Below are 23,062 nucleotides of genomic sequence, written 5' to 3'. Positions count from 1 at the left end.
ATTTCAGCAATTTTCATCCCAGGCATAGAAAATTGGGAGGCTAACTACCTGATTCGACAACATTCATCCGGGAGAATGGATGCTCAATCCACAGGTCTTACAACAACTGATTCAGCGTTGGGGTCTCCCTCAGGTAGATCTCATGGCGTCGAGGTTGAACCATCAACTGCCACTTTACTGCTCACGGACAAGAGATTCACAGGCGGTGGCAGTGGATGCTCTAACAACTCCTTGGGACTTAAAGTGGCTTCGTTTGATGGCGTGGCTGTTGAAAGGGCTATCTTAAGAAGAAAGGGTATCCCTTCCAGGGTGATTCCTACTATGTTAAGGGCTAGAAAGGAAGTTACCTCAAAGCACTATCCTCGTATATGGAAGGCGTATGTCTCTTGGTGTGAACGCAAGGGTGCGCCACCGTCAGAATTCAACTTAGCCAGGCTGCTGCTTTTTTTACAGGCTGGTTTATCAGCAGGTTTTCGTCTGGGATCTTTGAAGGTTCAAATATCGGCTCTGTCAATTTTCTTTCAGAAGAAACTAGAATTATTGCCGGATGTCCAAACATTTCTTCAAGGGGTTGTCGGGTTACAACCTCCGTTTGTACCTCCAACGGCCCCATGGGATTTGGATTTGGTCCTCTCTTCTCCAGTATTCCCTTTTTTGAACCTTTTACAGGCCACTACATTCCAGCCACTTTCCCCCACACTCCATCCCACTTCACGGGCCACTCCAGCAACCCCACATTTCACTAAATTAAAATAAAAAACCCCACAGCTCTTACCCTGTCACAAGTTGAGTTCCGCCACCTGTTTGTGGCGTGACATCACCACATTGCCCATGCCTTTGGAGTGGAGCAGACTGCTGCAACAAAGGACGAGCCTCTGAACAGCTTCACGCATATCATAGGAGGCAGTCATTGTCAGTCAGGAGAGCTGGCATGGGAACCACATCAGAACAGAAGAGCCACAGGTTGGCCACCACTGCAGTAGGGCATAGTTGGTTATCCTAGCTGTAGTTTGAGCTTCTGTAGTGCAGAGCCAGTTGCAACTGTTCAGACCTTTCTGCTTGCTTTCTGTGAGCAGTTGTGTTCTTGCCAACACAAAAATAAAATGTTAAAATATTTATTTCTTCGATTTGTTTTCATATTTTTAAAAAGTGTGCGTTTGTGGGAGTCTGGATTTTACATGAAAGATCTGGGGGTATATTTACTAGTGCAGGCTTTTAAAAGTGGAGTTGTTGCCCATAGCAAACAATCCGATTCTCGCTACTATTTTCTTGAAGGTGCTAGATAAATAAGTAGAATCTGATTGGTTGCAGTAGTAAGTATACCGACGGGTTCTCACTGGCAGATGGGTGTCTGTGAAATTTTAAGCTTATGGGAAGGAAGTTGTCACTTGTCCTGTTGAGGGAACTCTAGCTGTCATTCACTTCACAGTTCAGGTAATCAGCAGATAGTTTGTAAAGATGTATGAAATAATGACGCAAGTCCATTGCATTCTTAACTTCTTAATACCTTTTGTTTAAAAGTCTCATGGCTTTCCTGCAAGCGAAAATATTACCTATTTTACAAAATACTGCTCCTTGTGTCACTGGCAATATTTGTAGCTTATGGAGCATACACACGGTCAGATTTGTCAGATGAACGATTTTACCAAAGTTTTGAACGATTTTTGACTGCATTAAAATGAATGGAATCGTCCAAGTCTGACTGCAAACACATCAGATGTCCGATATCGTTATATGACAAACTGGAACGCGCATCGTTCATCGTTCAGATTTTCCTTCACATATGAACGACTGAACGATTTTTAAATCGTTATCGTTCAGATCTGAAGGAAAAATCTGACAGTGTGTATGCACCATTAAACTCTGAGCAATTAATTATGGTTTGTAAGCTTACAAACAGCCAGGGTTTTTTTTTTTTTTATTCATCGTTCCTTTTGCTCTCTAGTTAATGTTGCTTGGCCTGAAGATCTTGAACTTCATGAAGTTAAGTGTTTAGATTTGGTGCAAATATGCATAGTCTCATCAGAGCTAGCCTAAACCTAACCTCCCCCTCCGGGAGGTTAGAGTTAGGCTAGGGGACGGGCGGTTAGGCTTAGGCATCCCCGGCGGAGGTTAGGGTTAGGCACCCCCCCGGGGGACTTAGGTTTAGGCTGCGGGGAAGAGGGGTTAGGATTAGGTACCCCTAAGGGAGGGTTAGAGGGTAGAATTAGGTTAGTGAATACTTACCTTTGACGATCAGGATTTTCACCCCTGTCGGGCTGCCGCTGTCGGGATTTGAACTGGCTGGCGGTAAATCATACTGATTCCATTTAAAGGGATAGTTATTGTTTAACCAACTGGTCTGCCTTAAGCATCACCCATGGCAGCCTTTGTATCTGAATGTAGGTTCATTAAATCACCTAAGCAATTACAGTAGATTAAAAATGCACAACACAAAAATTTTGCAACTGTGCAAACAAGGGATTCACAACTTTGCAAATGACAGGCTCCTATAAGTCACTTTCATTTCACTCTTTAATTATTGGCTATGCTTCATTCCTTTACCCAGGAGGTAGTGACTGAGCTCCATGTCTTCCTGCTTTTGGCAGGTAGTGGTACATAAACTAGCAAAGAGACTTCACAATCCATTTGCGGAATAACCTCCCCCCCACCCCCCACCCCCAGGTCAGTCTAAAAACAACTGTGCCCGAGGGGAGCTGGAAAGTAAGGAGAAGGTGATAGAAAAGCTACATTAATAACATATACATAAGAAAACCACATATACATGAAAACAAGAAGAGGTCAGTCAGACAACATTAAACGCAAACTAGCGTCTGAACCTGTAAAAACAGTAACAATGCAGGCAGAACAACGTAGGGTGGGTGTCCAGTGTCCCCTGTGGAATCGGAGAAAGGGATTTATTGGTAAGGACCAAAATCCTATTTTCTCCTTCATCCACCAGGGGACACTGGAGCCTCAGTACAATGGGGAAGTCCCAGAGCTTACATCCCGGGTGGGAGAGCGCTGAGTGCCCTGCAAGACCGCATGGCCAAACTCCGAAGCGGAGGCCGCAAAAGTATCAAAACGATAGAATCGTAGGAAGGTATGCGTGCCTGACCAAGTGGCTGCTGTACAAAGCTGGTTTAAGGAAACCCCGCGAGCAGCCGCCCATGAAGGATCTACCGAGCGCGTAGAATGCGCCGTAATAGGACCCGGTGGTTGTTTGGAAGCCGCCACGTATGCTTGTCTGATAGTGAAGCGAATCCATCTAGAAATGGTCTGTTTGGAGGCCGGCCAACCTGAACGGGCCACATCAAACCGAATAAACAAAGCTTCCGATTTACGGAGGGAGGCAGTCCTGTCAACGTAAATCCGAAGTGCTCTGACTACATCCAAGGAGTTTCAATTAGAAGAGTCAGCCTTAAACACCGGAACCACGATAGGCTGGTTTATATGAAAAGCTGTCACCACTTTGGGAAGAAAAGCCCTTTGAGTACGCAGCTCCGCCCTATCCTCATGGAAAATAAGATAAGGAGGATGGCAGGATAAAGCACTGAGTTCTGACACACGCCTTGCGGAAGCGAGAGCCAACAACAGAACCACCTTCCAGGTTAAGTACTTTATCTCCACTCTCTGTAATGGCTCAAAGGTATCAGACTGGAGGAAGGCCAACACCAAATCCAAATCCCATGGTGCTGTGGGAGGCACAAAGGGGGGGTTGAATCCTCACAACTCCCTGGAGAAAAGTCTGTATATCCGGAAGCAAAGCCAATTTCCTCTGAAAGAAAATGGACAACGCGGATACCTGTACCTTTAATGAACCCAGACGAAGGCCTGCTGTGAGACCAGCCTGAAGAAAAAGAAGGAGACGTTATACCTTAAAGATTGAAGGAGAATTACGTCTCTCACACCAAGCCACATATGTCTTCCATATGCAGTAGTAATGTTGAGAAGTGACTTCTTTCCTAGCCCGAATCATTGTGGGAATGACACTAGACTGAATACCCTTCTTTCTGAGGATGGCCCTTTCGATAGCCAGGCCGTTAAACGAAGCCGCCTTAAGTCGCGATAAACAAATGGGCCCTGACGAAGGAGGTCGTCCTGAAGAGGCAGTGGCTACGGCTCGTCTATTAACAGATTCTGTATCTGGGAGTACCACGCTCGTCTGGGCCAATCTGGTGCTATCAGAAGCACCTTGATCCCTTCCCGCTTGATTCTTTGAAGCAGACGCGGAATGAGCGGAAACGGAGGGAATAGATAAATGTAATGAAACTTCCACGGAGCCATCAGTGCGTCCACTGCAGCAGCCCATAGATCCCTTGTTCTGGAGTAGTAAACTGGTAGTTGGTGGATTAACCTTGACGCCATAAGGTCGGCTTGAGGACAGCCCCACCTCAGAGTTAGTTGCTGGAACACCTGAGGATTGAGTGACCATTCCCCTGGATGAACGTCCTGCCGACTGAGGTAGTCGGCCTCCCAGTTTTCTACTCCTGTGATGAAGATCGCAGAAATCGCTACTGCGAATTCCTCTGCCCAAAGCAGAATCCTTGTTACCTCCCTCATGGCGGCTCTGCTTTTTGTGCCGCCCTGCCTGTTTATATACGCCACTGCAGGACTCTGATTGCCTGCCCCTCCAGCAGCGGATGCACCAGCTGGAGAGCATAAAATACCGCTCTCAACTCTAGGATATTTATGGGCAATCTGGCTTCCTGCTGCGTCCAGTGCCCCTGAAAATGCTTTCCCAGAATCACTGCTCCCCAGCCCCCCAGACTTGTGTCCGTGGTGAGGAGGGTCCAATCCCACACTGCAAACCTTTTCCCCGCCAACAGGTGGGAAAGGTTCAGCCACCAAAAGAGAGATGTTCGAGTCTGAGGCGCCAGGAGAACTCTCTGATGGAGAAAAAGGTGGGATCCTGACCACTGGGAGAGGAGATCCAGTTGAAAAGGATGGGCATGAAATCTTCCATACTGAATCGCCTCGAAGGCCGCCACCATCTACTCGGCGCTGTAAGACCAGGCGCACCATATACTGAATGGAGGCAGCTTTGTCTTGAGGCAGGAAAATTCTTTGCTCTTTGCTGCACTGTGTCCAGTATCATTCCCAGGAATAGTAAACGCTGTGTGGGGATCAGGGAGGACTTTTTGAAATTTAGTATCCAACCATGTTGCAGGGTGGTGCTCTGAGTTAAGCGAATGTCCCTTAACAGCCGAGCTTCCGAAGAGGCCTTTATCAATAGATTGTCTAAGTATGGAACAATGACGACTACCTGACCATGCAGTAGGGCCATCATTGCCGCCATAACTTTTGTGAAGACTCTTGGAGCTGACGAAAGTCCGAAAGGTAGGGCCTGGAATTGAAAATGCGAATCTAGGACCGCAAAGCGAAGAAAGGCCTGATGGGGGGGCCAGATTGGGATGTGGAGATAAGCGTCCTTTATGTCTAAGGACACCAGAAACTCGTTCCTGTCGACACCCGCTATAACGGTTTGGAGAGATTCCATCTTGAATTTGAAAACTCGAAGATGAGGGTTTAAATCCTTGAGATTGAGTATGGGTCTCATGGAGCCGTCTGGCTTGGGCACCACAAATAGGCTGGAATAAAACCCTTGACGCTGGACGCATCAAAACCCCTGCAACTGTATACAAGTATTTCAGTGTGTTCCATCTTCCTATCCGAGGTTTCCTTTAGGGAAACCGCGCCAGGCACCGGAAGCACCTTTTTCTTGGAAAGACGGGCTACTGACGGGTCCACTGCTGGAGGAGTTTCACATAATCTCCTACTGTCAGGTGGGAAAGGGTAATAAGACAGATATTTCTTAGAAATTTGAAATTTTTTGTCTGGGTGTTTCCATGCGGAAAAAAGAATCTCATCCAGCTCTTCTGATGCTGGAAAGGTAACAGACTGTTTAAATCTTTTACCAAAAATAGATGGTTTTTCAGTAACCTCTAAATCCTCTACATGCAACATCTGGTGTACTGCTGAAATTAAAGCATCCACGCCCTGAGATGCAGGTTTGGGGTCTTCAGGAATGTAAGTTTCCTCTTCCTGAACCTCGCCCTCTTCACTGTCCTGCAACTCCTCATCTGACTCATCCCAGTGTAAGGGATTATGAATCAATCCCTTACTAAGGACTTGACCAGTAGAAGAAGCAGCAGATGGGGCCTGGGACATTGCTTTTGTAAGTCCCTCAACAGATCTGGCCAGAGAGCGAGCCCAATCTGGTTCAGCTGCTGTTTGTCTCAGCCTCTCCCTGTCCTTACGAGCTGATCCCAGCTCTGATGACAGATTTGATATAACTGCAGTCAATTGTTCAAACCACCTAGGCTGGACTTCAATATTAGTATCTTGAGGTAAAGACACACATTTATCACAGAGTAAGGAAGCATTAGATTGTCCCTGTGTGAATTTTTCACCACAAGTCTTGCATGAAAGACTTCTGTGCAGCTTTAGACCCCTTGGTAGACATGTCTCTAGTACAGACGCCACACCCACACACACAGAGAAAAGGACAGTAATGCAATAACAGATTTTTCAATCATACCACACAGAGATCTGAAAGGGGCACAGAGGGAGATGAACTATAATGTTTGCAGTGCTAACCGAATAGTGCTGATAACAAGAATAAAAAATGCAAGTGCTGATACAGAGTACTAGCTTGACTCCTGCACAGCTCTCTCTCCACCCTGTAGTGCGTGTATAAAATGGCCACCAGCGTCCTTCTGGAAGCGCTGAGGCTGCTGGGAGGCAGGAGCAGAAGGGAAACTTAGGCTCCACCCCCCCCGTATATGGCGCTCTCAGCGCTAGCGGAGCGCACTGTGAATGCCCGCCTAAATAATGTCCTGGCTCCTCTGCTAACCAGGGAGCCAGGGAACACTAACCTTCACCCTGCCTGTGCTGCCGGCGGCAGGCATATGCTACTGGGTCCCGTGACTTGCACTGCATGCAGCGCGTCTTTGGGTACCCTAGAGATTGAGGTCTCTGTAGCAGGAGACCTCAGCGCAAACCGCATGCAGCAGCGGTGAGGATCTCCCCGGCAGCTCCCTCGGCGCAGACAGGCAGGGGCAGTAGGCTGCCTGTCTGTCCTCAATGCTGTACAGTATATTTCCGGAGCCCTAAGGAGGCTTACGTCCAGCTCCCAGGGCACATTTTTTAGACTGACCTGGGGGTGTATAGAGGGGGGGGAGCTAGCTACCAGTAGTTTTTTATTTAAAGGTGCCAGCTCCCAGTTAACACACTTCTATACCCCATTGTACTGAGGCTCCAGTGTCCCCTGGTGGATGAAGGAGAAAATACGTGCATGCTGAAATAATACCACGCAAGCAATGCTAAGCTCAGTTTGAATGCGAAGGGTAGGCTACACCCCTTACACACCCATCTCGTTACAGAATGGAAGAAAGAAAATAAATATATTATTTGCGGCTGGTTTCAGTGTTGCACAGTTACAGACCTTTTTATGAGTGAACTCTACATAACTGATGTGTGTCTGAACTTCAATAGTTAGAACAAGTGAAATATCCAGTGTAGTGCATTTTTGGCATCTTCCTGCTAACATCAATGATTTTTGGAAGCAATTCTGCAGAAGCACAACCGGTTCAGTCTATCTAAATATGAGGGCAAATTGGAATTGAAGATCAAGATTGTATAACTAGTTAATATGACAAAATGCATCGTGTGTGTGTGTGTGTAGCCCACCCAGCCTGCCTGGTACCTTCTCCACCCAAACCCCCCCTCTCTACATAATGTAATTGTACTTATATATTTGATATTTGCACAGCCATTATGTGTTTGCTCTGTTGGTTTATTCCTGAGTGTTTCCCTAGTCTTGCTGGTCTGTTATTTTATTTTTCATTTCTGTTTTTTATTTTGTTATCCCTTGAGAGCCTGGTGGAGCTTGCTAAGGGGCCTGGACTGTGTAACCTTCTGATGTTTTATCTGTACCTTTTTTTTTTTTTTTTTTTTGTGTTCGATAACTATAATCGAACAGCTCTATCAAGTATCAGCCAGTGTGTGTGTGTTTTCTGTCTTCTGTTTTTTATTTATTTTTTTTAGCATGTTTAGAGGAGGTTGGGGGAGGTTTTGACTAGGTAGAGTAGGGAGATTGTTGCTTGTTTGGGAGCTGGGTACAGGCTGGAGCGGTATTGGCAAAATCATAATGAAAAATTGGGCATATTGTGCATAGTGTTTTTGCTAGAATGCGAGCAGGATGCAAACTCGCGGGTAGGGTATCCTCTGCGCCCCCCGAAAGTGCACTTGCTCGAGAAGGGGGTTGTGGCTGAGCAATGAGGCGCGTGTACCTGTGACACGCCTCCAGGTCATGTTACCAGGGGGTAATGCCCAGCATTACGGAGGTGCTGGGCTTCCCCCAAGCTCTCCCCTGACGGTCAATAGATGTCATGCGCATGGCGTCTATTCACTCGGTGGTGATCGGTTACCGCATCTTCCCCAACCCGCGGGACACTGTGACTCGCGGGTGGGTAATACACAGCAGGGCGCCGCTAAAAGGGCAGGGCGCATTTTGCCCTATTAAAATAGTGCAGATCGCAGAGCCCCGCTAAAACAGACTAGTGGGAACATTAGTGCAGCATGTATGCCCAATTTGTCCACTCCTCTAGTCGTGTGCAATATCGTGTGATCGGCCGTGCTGCATGGCCAATCACATGATGTTGCATGAAGCGCCATACATACTAATGAAGGATGAAAAAAGTGATCATTCAGTAAATCAAGTAATGTGTACTGGCAGTCATGCTAAGTCCAGGGTGGAGGCATATCGCTTTTGAACATTGAACCGATTGCTGGTTGCTCCAGTGTTTACCCAGCTTAAGATATGCCGAGGTTGGGGTTTGGTATACAGGGTGGAGGGCGAGTTTCTCTTTAGTGTAGGGTTGTTGCACATCTCCTTTGTTTTTTATTCATCCGTCCATAGCATAACACTTGTAGTGTTCATTCTAGCACCCTGCACCTGTCACAACCCATGCAGTTCCTCTTTCCTGCCTGGGGTATCGATCTCTGCTCTGGTGCTTCTTGCGCACTCGGCTGATGCAACAACCTGCTAAGATACAGACTAGAGTGTGCTAGAAGACCAGAGCAGGGAGCGACACCCCAGGCAGGAAAAAGTAACTGCACAGGTTGTGACAGGTGCAAGGTGCTAAAATGAACACTAGTTGTATTGCTTATATCAGATTTTAAGTATCTAACTGTAGTTTTGCCTGATGTTGGCTGTTGTCTATCCGTTGGAATCGGGATAGTTAATCCACTCCAATTGTTATTTAGTCTATCTAGTGTTGTTCTGGGGTGTAACTCATATCTCTGTGTGATCCTCATTTGTACTTTAGACACAATGTTGGCCCCAGCTCGCTTGGTGCGGGATTGATTGGTGCCTTTGGGTTTTTGTATTATTGCTTGCAACACTTTTTTGATTTCCAATATTAGGGGATATAGGAGGTTTACACACTTCAATAGGTTTATCTCCCTTACATTTGCTTTCACATAATATGGGTGGATTGTATCATTGTAATATTCTTGGTGCCTGCTGTTTCAGTTTCTAGATTCTGGTTGTTGTTCTACTCATTTTCTGTGTGCCTGTGTGTTCTTTTTTTTTTTTTATCTGCCTCATTTACATGATTATACATTGCTTCGTGTCCTTTTTTTTGTCATATAAATGTGATGTTACAAATGCTTCTTATAGATATAACTTCAATTTAATACATACATGGCTTTCTTTCAGGACAATTTAATTGGCGCAGAAGCTACTGAACTGATTTTCATAAAAACTGCATCATTTTGTAGTGGAAATTCCTAAAAATAACCTGCACTTTGTTTCATCTCCATCCATCAAGTTTAACTGGCGGCGTCGCATGTGATGCGACCTTAGCCCGCAGTGCTTCAGCTGGCAACATCGCATCACATGCGACCACGCCACCCTGCTGTTTCCTCCAGCTTTTGCAGAGGAGATCTGTTCTGCACTTGTGCAGAACGGATCTCCTCTGACTCCCCGGACCCCCCTACATTCCTTCTGGAAACGTGGGGCGGAATACCGTGCACAGTGCGAGGAGGGGAACTTGGTTCCCCTCCAAGCACTATTTGGCTGATCTCTACAAGTGCAGAGATCAGCTTCAGCAAGGGGGACTGATCATCCGTCCACCCTGACACGCGGCTGCTCTCTACATATGGGGGAGGGGTGGTGTATGCCCATGGGCTTGGTGGGATAAGCAAGGGGGGTGTATCTAGCAGCAGTGGGGGAGGGGAAAAATAATTTTAAAAAATGAGTCGCAGGGTAGGTGGAGGGGAGGCAAAGAAATATGGTCTTTTTACAGGGGGGATGGTTGGTTTAGAAAACAGGTATTTGTTTTCATAACTAGTGGGTGTGGGGAGTATTATTATTAGGATTTATGATCCCTGGGCAGTATATTGCCTATAGGGGGTGGGAAGTTTTTATAATGGAGGCCTATAGATAGGGATGGGGGTTGTAAAATCCCCTAGATAAATATATGATTTGATTTTATTTTTAAACCTATTAAACATAATTTTTAAACCTAATTAAATAATTAAAAAATCTGAGCGTCTTACTGGGGAATAAAATAATCAGTTAAGTGGTTAAAGCTGAGCTATAACAAAAATAAAATTGATATTATCAATGCAAGACATAGGTGTGCCATTTACGTGGCTGGTAAAGGGTGGGGGGAGGTTCTTTGGGCACACGTTCACTGGAATAGGATAGGCTCCATAGCAGTCTGTGCACAGGACACACAGTGAGATTGGTGTGAGTGGTAGGTGAATAGGATAGGGTACATAGCAGTCTGTGCACAGGACACACAGTGACATTGGTGTGAGTGGTAGGTGAATAGGACAGGCTCCATAGCAGTCTGTGCACAGGACACACAGTGACATTGGTGTGAGTGGTAGGTGAATAGGACAGGCTCCATAGCAGTCTGTGCACAGGACACACAGTGACATTGGTGTGAGTGGTAGGTGAATAGGATAGGCTACATAGCAGTCTAGGACACAGGACACACAGTGACATTGGTGTGAGTGGTGGGTGAATAGGATAGGCTACATAGCAGTTTGTACACAGGACACACAGTGACATTGGTGTGAGTGGTAGGTGAATAGGATAGGCTACATAGCAGTTTGTACACAGGACACACAGTGACATTGGTGTGACTGGTAGGTGAATAGGATAGGGTACATAGCAGTCTGTACACAGGACACACAGTGACATTGGTGTGAGTGGTAGGTGAATAGGATAGGCTACATAGCAGTCTGTGCACATTACACACAGTGACATTGGTGTGAGTGGTAGGTGAATAGGACAGGCTACATAGCAGTCTGTGCACAGGACACACAGTGACATTGGTGTGAGTGGTAGGTGAATAGGATAGGCTACATAGCAGTCTGTGCATAGGACACACAGTGACATTGGTGTGAGTGGTAAGTGAATAGGATAGGGTACATAGCAGTCTGTGCACAGGACACACAGTGACATTGGTGTGAGTGGTAAGTGAATAGGATAGGGTACATAGCAGTCTGTGCACAGGACACACAGTGATATTGGTGTGAGTGGTGGGTGAAGGTGCTGCTGCTGCCACCAGTCTGTATAGCACTGCAGGTCACTTGGGCCACTCCCCGAAAGGGACCCCTATGCAAAGCAATGCAACTAGAACACCTCTAAGTAAATAAAAACATGTTAGAAGCTGTTTTCATTGTGGGCGAAGCTGTGGGCAATAGCTAGTAAGATATAAATCTGTTAGGGGTGGGTTTTTCAAATTGGATAAGACCTTTTTTTTTTTTTTTTTTTTTTACACCCTTGTGCGGCTGAATTAAGGTACACTATGTGACTGTGTGTTGTGGAATTACTACTGTTAATATATTTGCTTGGAATGCAGATGATAAAGCTTTAATTTGTGTTTGGTTTTTTTCTACAGAAGATGCGGTGAGGGCACAGTTCTGAAAGACTGCAAGGGCACTTGAGGTAACTTCTGTAACCTAAATATTGTTGGTGTGAAATGCTCATTTGTTATGTGCTTGGCTTCATTCCCAAACTACTTGTACATCTCAAACTACCCGTACAGTTTCAGAGGAGTTTAAGCGATGTCTGTTCTTTGGCAACTAAGCTGAATTGCAGATTTCCGTTCTAGTGCTTTAACTTCTAATTTTAGGTGTGTGTGTATTTATTTGTTGTACATTAAGAAAAATGTTTATACAAGTCACGTTATTATACAAGTCTAAAAGCAATGATTGACATGCATGTACAAGTAATACTTTTAATTTTAGGGTTTGTTTATTCATACTCTATAATTTTTAGTCTATTTTGTTTTAAATTTTTGTTCACTTTGCTTGTCTGCCTAAATGTATGAATTGTGGACTATTCAGAATAAATAGAGGGCACTTTCCAGGCTTTTCTTCAGAAGAAAGGATTATGTGTTACTAGCGTTTGCCCGCAGCTTCACTCGCGTGGATGTCTGTTATTGCTCAGCAGAATTAATTTTATTAAGACATTAGTGGCATCTAATATTGTGATGTATATTTTATATTGCAGACATTGATCACAAAATGTCTTTGGAAACAATATTTGCAGTTTTTACTTCAGGGATTATCACACAAAAATGCTTGGGGCTACTGAAAGGTTGCAAGTAACATGAGCAGTGACTATGAAATGTAGTATTTGTCTTGACACACACACACACACACACACACACACTAAAATAAGTATTGAACACATCAACATTTTTCTTTTTTCTATTTAAATATCTTTGTAATTGGGCTATTGTAATCAAATTTTCACCAAATGTCAGCAACAACCCGTGCAATCCACGCATGCAAAGAAATCAAACCATAGATGTCCATAAATCAAGTTATGTGTAATAATGTGAAATGGCATAGGGAAAAAGTATTGAACACGCTTACTGAAATGTATTTCATAGTTCGTACAAAAGCCTTTTGTTGGTAATGATAGCTTCAAGTCACCTCCTGTATGGATAAACTAGTCGCATGCATTGCTCAGGTGTGATTTTGGCCCATTCTTCAACACCGTCATCAAATCTTGAAGGTTCTGTGGGCCTCTTCTGTGAACTCAGATCTTTAGTTCTTTCCATAGATTTTCAATTTGAATCAAGTCAGGTGATTGGCTGGGCAATTCTAGCAGCTTTATTTTCTTTCCCTGAAACCAATTGAAAGGTGTCCTTGGCTGTGTGTTTGGGATCATTGTAGTGCTGAAATGTCCACCCTCATTTCATCTCCAGCATCCTGGTAGATGGGAGCAGATTTTTATCAAGAATATTCATCCATTCATCCTTCAATCATATGAAGTATGCTGAAAAACAGCCCCACACCATGATGTCCCCACCTCCAACTTCACTGTTGGTATGGTGCAGTGGTTCCCAAACTGTGCGCTGCAGCACCCTGGGATGCCTCGGGACACTTGCAGGGATGCCTCAGGTTGGTGGTCCAGCACCAAATCAAATTATTTATAGTCAATGTAATGTAAATATGTGGACAAATAGAAGCGCAAACCTGTCCACCACCACATAACTGAACCTAAGGATGACAGGTAAACACAATTTACTTCACTTAACTACATATTTATTCTGAATCTCTCAATAACAAAAATTCGGCTTAGGGGTGCTGTGAAAACAATGCTGATACACTGGGGTGCCGTGATTCAAAAAGGTTTGGGAACCACTGGTATGGTGTTTTTGGGGTGATGTGCAGTGCCATTTCTCCTCCAAACGTGGTGTGTATTATGGCATCCAAAGAGTTCGATTTTGGTCTCATCTGACCAGGCTATATTCTCCCAGTATTTCACAGGCTTGTCCAAATGTTGTGCAGCAAACTTTAAACAAGCTTCAGCATGCTTTTTCTTCAGCAGTTGTCTTGCATGGTGAGAGTGCATACAGGCCATAGCGCTTGAGTGCATTACTTATTGTTTTCTTGAACCAATTGTACTTGCTAATTTCTGGTCTCTCTGAATCTCTCCACAAGTGGTTCTTGGCTCCAGGACAACTCTTGTGGTGATTCTTTTCACTCCTCTGTCAGAAATCTTGCGTGGAGCACCTAGGCGTGGATGATTTATGGTGAAATGATGATCTTTTCACTTCCGGGTTATGTCCCCAACAGTGCTCACCAGCTTATATTATTTTGCACTGACAAGGGGCAGGATTGCTTTCTAATTACTGATAGATTTCAGCAGGTGTCTTGGCTTTCCATGCCTTTTTGCACCTCCCTTTCTTCATGTGTTCAATACTTTTTCCCTGTGTCATTTTACATTATTACACATAACTTTATGGATATCTTTGGTTTGATTTCTTTGCATGTATGTATTGTATGGGTTGATGATGACATTTGATGTAAATATGTTGATGTCTTCAATACTTATGTTACCTGCGCTGTGTGTATTTGTGTATATGTATATTTTCTCTATCATATCCATTTGGACTTTTGTCTCCATAGTTCATTAACAGTCCCTAAAAGTATATTTGTCCCCCAAAAAAATATTTATATACATCTAGTCATTTTTGGCTTGAGATCCACGTGTCAAACCTCTGGTTTTTCCTTTTTCTCCTCTCCCTGATGTCATGTATTGATACATACCTCAGATTCTGTCTAGGTGATTAAGCTATACAATATTGAAAACACAATCCAAAATCATCCTGTAGTTTTTGCTTGATGCTGGAACGAACAAACAAAAATTCTGAAAAAAAACTTCTGTCATTTATACACAGTCCCAAGCAGTACATTTCTCCAAAAATAAATTAGCGTTCCCGCTAGGCTGTTTTAGCGGGGCGCGGCGCCTGCCCTCCTTCTGGAGGGCAAAGAGCACCCTGCCCTCCAGGAGGAGGGCAAAAAGCGCCCTGCCCTCACAGCCTGCGGGTGCCGTTCTCACCCGCGGGACGCAGTGTCCCGCGGGTGGACAAACATGCGGTGACCCGATCACCGCCGGAGAATAGACGCCCGGCGTCTATTCTCCCTTTCTGCAGCGCTTGGGGGCTGCCCGGCATGTCCGTAAGCGCCGGGCACGCCCCCAAGTATGACGAAAAGGGGACACGTCTTATAGACACGCCCCCTTTTCATGACCACGCCCCCTTTTTGGGCGCGCGCACAAGGTTGCCCTCTCTAGCTTCGGCGCCCTGCCTGCCGCCGGAGCTAGAGTGAACACTATAAATGATATATAGACACAACCATTTAATTATAAGTATAGATTCATATAAATTGGCGTTTTGTCACCCCAAGACTTGTCAAGAGCACCTTCTGTCTAATAGTGTGGTGAGATCAGTGAAACAAAAGCCCAACAATACCTAGGTTATTCTGAGCTGAAAGTCCCATGGAGGGTCCTCATACAGGAAGTAATGTCAAATCTTTCTCCTGGCCTCAAAAATACTTATGAAGCTTTATTAGATAGAATTAAAATGACTTGTGAAATAATAATCAGTTTTATTTTAATTTTAAGTGCGCTTCCATCAGTCTCTTGGTGGCAGACAATAAAATCTTGTTGTGATCCATGTTAAACCTAGAAAAACAAAGAGAAAAAACTATCCTCTACTACAGTGGTTCTCAAACTCTGTCCTAAGGGCCTCAAACAGTTCACGTTTTCCAGGTCACCTAGAAGGTGCACAGGTGTAGTCATTACTCACTGACACATTTTAAAAGATCCACAGGTGGAGCCAATTATTTCACTTGTGATTGTGAGGAGACCTGGAAAACATGGACTGTTTGGGGTCCTGAGGGCCGAGTCAGAGAACCTGTGTTCTACTACAAATAATTAGAATGACTGTTAATTAGAAGTCCAATCTGATACGATTACTTGAATTCTCCCAGTTTCTTTTTTGTTCTTTTACTCCCCTTTTTTGTTTTCTTTAATTTTGTTTTTACAGTACATTTGCTTCATAAAAGTTCAGCGATCAACTTTACACGATTACATTAATTTATCACTACAGATCTACAGTTATTCCAGAACAAATCCTACAAGATTCAGTTAGTGACAAGTAATAAAACAGAAATACAATCCCTCTCTTATGGTGGTTAATCATGGAAGATGGAAGTGTCATCGACTGGTGTGATGCAGCCATCTCTGATTTTGGGTGTCGATGGGGAGCTTTAACTTTCCCACACTTCAGAGAAATACCTTCCCCTTGTACCATAACATTTCTACCCAATTCATGCAAAATCTGCTCACTTTTTTTCATCGCGGTGCACCGCTTCTGGGAATGAATGTTCTCAGATAATTGTTCATAAATTGAGAAAAAGAGAATGGCCCATAGTGAAATATTTTTTACAGTTACGTAATAGCACTTGTCTGATAGTAACGGTGTTTAGAATTCCTATGATTGCAAATACATTGTTTCTCTTTCATCCACTAGGGGACACTGGAGGTGCTTACGCTGGGGTATAGAGGCGTGGATAGCTGGAGCCGGCACTTTAAATAATTTAGAAGTGTGAAGCTCCTCCCCCTCTATTCCCCACAATCCCTCAGTTTAGAAAATGTGCCCTTTGGAGCTGGTCACAATCTGCTGTGCTCCAGCAATACATTGAAATTTATTTTATTTAGTAAAAATTTTTTTAAAGCATCTTTTTACACTTATTGGGTACCCTTCGCCACCTCTCTAAAGGTGGGGTCTGGGTACCTGGCGCCCTGAATCGCTAGGATCAGGAAGGAGTGCACAGCGCTTATCCTAAAAGCACTGACAGCTCCTTATCGCCACAGCACATCTCTAACACACAGAAGAGTGTGCTGAAGCCGACAGGCTGCACTGCCGAGAGAGACTTCAAAGGGACACGCAGTGAATACTTAGCTGCGCATCCCCCGGCTCCCGCCCGCTGTCCAGCGCTAACACATGTCTGCACTGGCTAACTAGTAGTGCAGAGCGCTGGAGCGACTTCCTCCTTCTCCCTTTCCCCGCTGATACAGGCGGTGTAGCACGGAGGGGGAGGTAATGACCACAGACGCAGCCATCTTTTCAGCCCTTGAAGGGGGCGGAGCCTAGACAGTGCGGGCTCTCTCCTCTACGCGGCAAGCGGCTGTGTAAAACAGCGGGGCTGCCGTTTTTTGTTGATAATACAAGCCTGCATCTCTCCTTTGTGCGGGAAGAGTGCAGCATACTTACAGAAGGCTGAATTTTACTGCTCCCATCCCTATACTGCAGAATCCTTGGCAAAGAGGGCTGTGAGACAACTAGGGTGTATATACAGTGAGCAGGGAATTTTAATTTGTGGGGAAAGTGTGGTGTTATTGTCCTCCTCTGTTTCCCAACATCAGCTTTCTGTTTTTTCTGTATACTATCAATATCTGTATATGTATACCGTCTCTCCTTTTCTGCATAAAGTTGTCTGTGTGGCTGGATTGTATAAATGACAAGCAAAGGCTTTTCTAAAGATGTTTGTTACAAGTGTAACAACAAACAAACTTAGCCACATGCAATTGGCTCCACGTTATGGGATGCTTGTTTACATAATTCTATTACTGCAGCACCCACCCCGCCAGGGGCTGTTGACATAGGGGTTATAGCAGACTTGGACATGTAAGTCTCAACCCCCCTGGGTGGCAGGGCTGAGTCTCTAGACGGCCTGGTATAGGTTATGGGGCTACTGCTATTCACAGCTTCCTATCAAAGCCTTCTCATAAGCGGCCTCTCACGACATACCTCCAGTCAGAGGAGTCAGACTATGAGCTCCTCGCACATGAGGATACTGAGGAAGGGGAATTGAAGGAGGTTTTCGATAATGCGCACCAAGATTTGGAATCCACCTCTACAGGGAAGGAGTCCTTAATTGTGTCTGTCAGGCAGATTCTTAATCTACCTGAGGACATAGTTCCTGCAACCCTATTGAATGAATTAATTGCCAGCCATAAAAGGGTTGGCTGTTTTTCCTTTCTCACAACAGCTGTCAGTGACCGGGAAACAACCAGATAAGAGATTCCCCTTCGTTTCCCATCCTTATCCATTGCCGTCATCCATGATGGAAAAGTAGAAAACACCACCTCCTGTTGATGCGTCTGTTTCTCGTCTAAGAATACAACGCTTCCTATGCTGGGTGCAATGTTGCTTAAGAACCCTTCTGATCTTAAGTTGGAGACAACACTGCAATCTATTTATACTGCAGCGGGAGCTCAACTTAGACCTACACTTGTTAGCACTTGGGTTACCAAAGCTGTTACATGCTGGGCAGTCCAGTTGATTACGCACAGAGAGATTAGACCATGTGGGGGTTGAGTGCATACTACAAAATTACTCATTCATGTTCACGGTAATATGAACCATTTATACACATTCAGTTCTTAAGAACTCCATCAATGGCAAAATGTCTGTTTTCCAGACAGTATAAGTTGAGGCTTGGACTCTGGCTTCCAGAGCGGAATTACGTCCTCTAGCAGAACACATCCGTGAGTCAGCAGTTTATCTGGGCGAGGCTTTCAGGGATATCGGTCACATCAGTGCTCGCATATCCGCTTCTGCCATTTCTGGCCACAGAGTTCTCTGGTATGTTCGTGGCAGGGGGACGCAGTATTCACAAGTGCTGTTGAGGGTTTACAGTTCACTGGTGATATGCTTTTTGGCCTAGAATTGGACAAAGGAATATCCCAGGCCATTGGCTCCCACAAGTACTTACACGGGTTCCTATTTCCTTTTAGTTCGTACACCACAGCCCTTTTGTGGTAGGCCCAGAGGTGCTCCCACAAGAGGCAGCAGAGGTAGGGTCGCTCTGATACAGCTGCAAGACAAGGTGGCATGCCAATCTTCCATCCCACCTGGGATCTTCTGCAGTGGGAGCTCGCTTACAGACTGTTCAACAAGTTTGGAACCAAATCGGTTCTTCACCACGAGCCTGCCAATACATACACACAGGGCCAGGATTCTGCTGGAAGCTATCCAGTCTTTGCAAGAATCGGCAGTGCTAGTTCCGTTTCCAGTGCATCTTTGAGGTATGGGGTTTTATTCAAACCTCTCTGTGGTGCCCTATCTGGATGGTTCAGACAGGTCCATCTTAAACCTGAAATCCTTAAACCTGTATCTGAAGATGTATCATTTCAATATGGAGTCAATTTGCTCTGTCTTTGCGAATTTTGAACCAGAGGAGTTCCTAATTTACCTGGATATAAAAGATGCCTATCTCCATGTCCCCATTTGGGAACCGCATTAGGCCTTAGTGATTTTGCAAGATTGCAAAATGCAGTATCAGTTTCGGGCATTGCTGTTCGGGTTATCTTCAGCTCCCTCATTTTCATAAGGATTATGTCCTGATTGCACACCTTCGGTTGTCAGGAGTGAACATAATTCCTTATTTGGATGACCTGTTAACCTCTCTGACATATTAGACTTTAATACTGACGGTTGGAAAATCAATTTCAAGAAATCTAATATCAGTCCGGCCCAGAGACTCCAGTTTCTGGGGATGATTCTGGATACAGCAATACAGAGGATTTGCCTTCCGCAGGACAAGGCCGGGATATCTGGTTGCTGGTTCAGCTAGTCCTCAAACTGAAGAGTGTGTCCTTGCCTCGTTGTCTGCATCTCTTGGGGAAGATGGTGGCTGCTTTCGAGGCACTGCAATTCAGACGATTACACTTGCGATGTTTCCAGCTAGACCTGCTAGCTATCACAGGGGATAGCTCCGACCACCAGGGTAGCTCTCCTCTCCTCTGGTGGGAACAATCCCATTTGGAGTGTGGAATTGGTTAATAGTGACAATGTACGCCAGTCTCCGAGTATGGGGAGCAGTGGTCATCAACTATCATTTTCAGGGTCATTGGTCCCCACAGGAGCGACGGTGGGTCTTAAATGTGTTAGTACTAGAGTATTTTACAATGCTCTGTTAGAAGCAGCACAAGTGGCTAAGGTCTCTTCCGGTAAGATTTCAGTCAGACAACGCGACGACTGTCACTTACATCAACTGCCAGGGAGGAACTCGAGTCGCATGGCCATGTGGGCAGTATCTCAGATTCTCCGGCGGGCCAAGAGTCAGTAATTCTGTTGACAGTACTCATCTCGGGAGTGGAAGCAGATTTCCTAGGGTGCCAGAATATCCATCCTGGAGCAGGGAAGTTTCATCCAGATGTGTTCCACGCATTAGTACATCAATGAGATCGTTTTCAGGTGGACTTGATGGCGCCTTGATTGAATCAGCAACTCCCAGCATATACGTGTCAAGAACCCGGGACCCACAGTCTGAGGCTGTCAACGCACTCTCAGTTCAGTGGAACTACAACCTGGTTCACCTGTTTCCGCCGATTTCTTTAATTCCTCGTCTTCTAGAATACATCACGAGTCGGTCTTGTCTTCTCGTGGCTCCGAACTGGCCTCGGTGAAGTTGGTTCTCAAACCTTCGGTCCCTCCTAACAGACTTTCCAGGCCTCTTCCTCTTCGCCCGGGCCTTCTGCTTCAGGATCTTTTCATACATCCTAACTTAGTGCAGCTGTGTTAACGGGGTGGCTCTTGTGCAATATCTTAAGACGCAGAGGCTTCCCATACTTGGTTATCCTCTCTATGCTTCGCACCAGGAACCTGGTTTCGGCTGCGCATTATCATCACCTCTGGCGTTCTTAATACTTGGTGTATAGGTCGGGGACTTCTGTCTACGACTTTTCGGTTTTCCTGTTTTTTGTTTTTTCTCCTAACCGGATAAGAGTCGGGCCTGCGCTTGGGAATTTCTGCTCTTCCCAATTTCTTTCAGTGCAAGTTGGCCCTCATACCTGAAGTGCAGACGGTTCTTCAAGAGGTTTTGACGGTGCAGCCACCTTTTTGTACCACCTACGGTACACTTCCTGGGACTTAAAATTGGTATTTTTATTTCTTCAGTCTTTCATGTTTGAACCTCTTGAGGAGGTTGGTATTGAGTTAATTACCTTGGGAAACAGTCCTCCTCCTGACTTTGGCTTCGGCTAGCAGAGTTTCGGAATGGGGGGCTCTGTCCTATAAGCTGCCTTACCTTGTATTTCATGATGATGGGATGAAACTCAGTACGGTAGCCGCTTTCCTTCCTAAGGTGGTGTCTGTTTTCAACATAAACCAACCTATTGTGGTGCCTTATTGGTAGAGGCCTCGGGTGTTTCTCCTACTCTTGATGTGGTTCAAGCTTTCCGCATTTGTTACTCGGACGGCGTCCTTCCACAAGTCGGAGTAATTTTTTCTCATCTATGCTGCTGTTCGGAAGGGTTGAACAGAATCCACGCAGCCGTTGGCTTATTGGATTACACTGACAAAGGATAAAGGAGGCTGACTATCATCGTTGAAATAAGCCTGACGGATGGCTTATTTCAATGTTGATAGTCAGCCTCCTTTATCCTTTGACTCATTCCACGCATTCTGTGGGTGCGTCGTGGGCACCTAGGAGGTGTGCCTCCTCTTACAATTGTGCCGTATGGCCAATTGGTCATCGGTACACCTTTTTTTATAATGTTTTACTGGTATGATGCATTTGCGGCCTCTGCATCAAGTTTTTGGCCGCCTTGTTCTGCAGGTTCCTCAGAGCGCTCCCGCCCGTGGGGAAAACTTTGGGGTGTCCCCTAGTGGATGAAATAGAAAATGGGATTTTGGTACTTACTGGTAAATCCTTTTCTCTGATTCCACAGGGGACACTGGACGCCCACCTCAGCACTCTTCGCCTGCCTGTTCAGTTTGTTTCATATGTTGTATGGTTTTGTTGTTGTGTGATCTTCTCTCCTTTTCACTCCTGCTGTTCTCCCATCTCCTCTCGGTCTTCATTTTCTAAACTAAGGGATTGTGGGGAATAGAGGGGGAGGAGCTTCACACTTCTAAATTATTTAAAGTGCCGGCTCCAGCTATCCACGCCTCTATACCCCAGCGTAAGCACCTCCAGTGTCCCCTGTGGAATCAGAGAAAAGGATTTACCGGTAGGTACCAAAATCCCATTTTTTAAAGAGATGTTAATCCATGCAGTAACAGCAGGTGATCAGGAACCATTAAACTTCCAACGCGATATATAGATACATACATATATAGACAGAGAGATCAGCCATAACATTAAAACCACCTGCCTAATACTGTGTAGGTACACCTTGTGCCCCCAGAACAGCTCTAACCCCTCGAGGCATGGACGCCACAAGACCTCTGAAGGTGTCCTGTGCTATCTGGCACCAATCAATGTTATTACTTCATGAATAACTTGAGGATATGGGCACTCCAGTGTTTTATCAAGGGTGCCAGGATATAGTAGATGCAGAATAAGCTATGGAATACTGCACTCCAAGTTGTGATTCAAACACCAAAGTGTTTATTAAACCGCATTTAAAATATACTACAATGTTTTGGGCAGCCAAGTGCCGTTTTGCTTGTGAAAGGGCATTTGCTGCCCAAAACATTGCTGTATATTTCAAATGCTGTAAATAAACACTTTGGTGTATGAATCACAATTTGGAGTGCAGTAGTCCCATAGCTTATGCTGCATCTTGAATCCTAAGGTCAGACACTAACCAACCACCTTGATAAATCCATGCCACGAAACATTCAGGTTTTTCTGGGGGAGGAGTTCCCGGTACTAGTACACTCTGCAGCCTCCAGATTCTAGAAGACAGTATCCAAAAAGAATATGCACATAATGTCACTTTTAGGCACAATTTTAAGGGCTTCCAATACAGTATGTATGTTGATTGTGAAATTTAGTCACCTTTCACATTTAATAACTGTACTTTAGTAAAGTTACTGTTGCATATGTATCATTATTTAATAACACGTTTCATTGCATGTGAAACTTTATTTTTATTTTTTTCTTCGGTCTTGCACCATTTACTTATTAATTTTGCATTCTCTTCTACAGAAAATGCTTGCAAAGACAAAATGAGGTCGGGTTCAACCAAGGCCTAGAACTGTCCTATTAAGAACAGTTCTGCACAGGCAATATACGAATGGCCCAAGGAAGCTCGCAAGTGGATTTTCAGGTTTTAAATGACCTGCGGCAGAAATTCCCTGAGGTGCCTGAAGTTGTTGTTTCTCGGTGCATGCAACAGGTTAGTGCTTCTTATCAAACCTTTTTATTTGTATGTATAGGCGTGTTTTCTTATCTATTACTGTGCCTTCCACAGTACCCCGGCAGGGTGCACCCATACATGGCAGAGAGGTAGCACTTGATTCCAAAT

At 44.9% G+C, this 23,062-nt stretch overlaps 1 protein-coding gene across 1 annotated transcript in view; it reads left to right on the top strand.

The window, feature by feature from the left end:
- TAB2 (TGF-beta activated kinase 1 (MAP3K7) binding protein 2) overlaps window positions 1–23,062 on the top strand; it is a 106,659-nt gene that overhangs the window by 54,852 nt on the left and 28,745 nt on the right. The window contains exons 2-3 of the mRNA XM_088451754.1: window positions 11,901–11,947; window positions 22,744–22,933. Coding sequence (XP_088307880.1) covers window positions 22,832–22,933 — 102 coding nt within the window. The 5' untranslated portion in view covers window positions 11,901–11,947; window positions 22,744–22,831. The remainder of the gene's footprint in view (window positions 1–11,900; window positions 11,948–22,743; window positions 22,934–23,062) is intronic.

The sequence above is a fragment of the Taudactylus pleione genome, unplaced genomic scaffold (genome assembly GCF_031769625.1).
Source record: "Taudactylus pleione unplaced genomic scaffold, aTauple2 ptg000006l, whole genome shotgun sequence".
Taxonomy (NCBI): Eukaryota; Metazoa; Chordata; class Amphibia; order Anura; family Myobatrachidae; genus Taudactylus; species Taudactylus pleione.
This window is presented reverse-complemented; position numbering and strand designations above follow the sequence as displayed.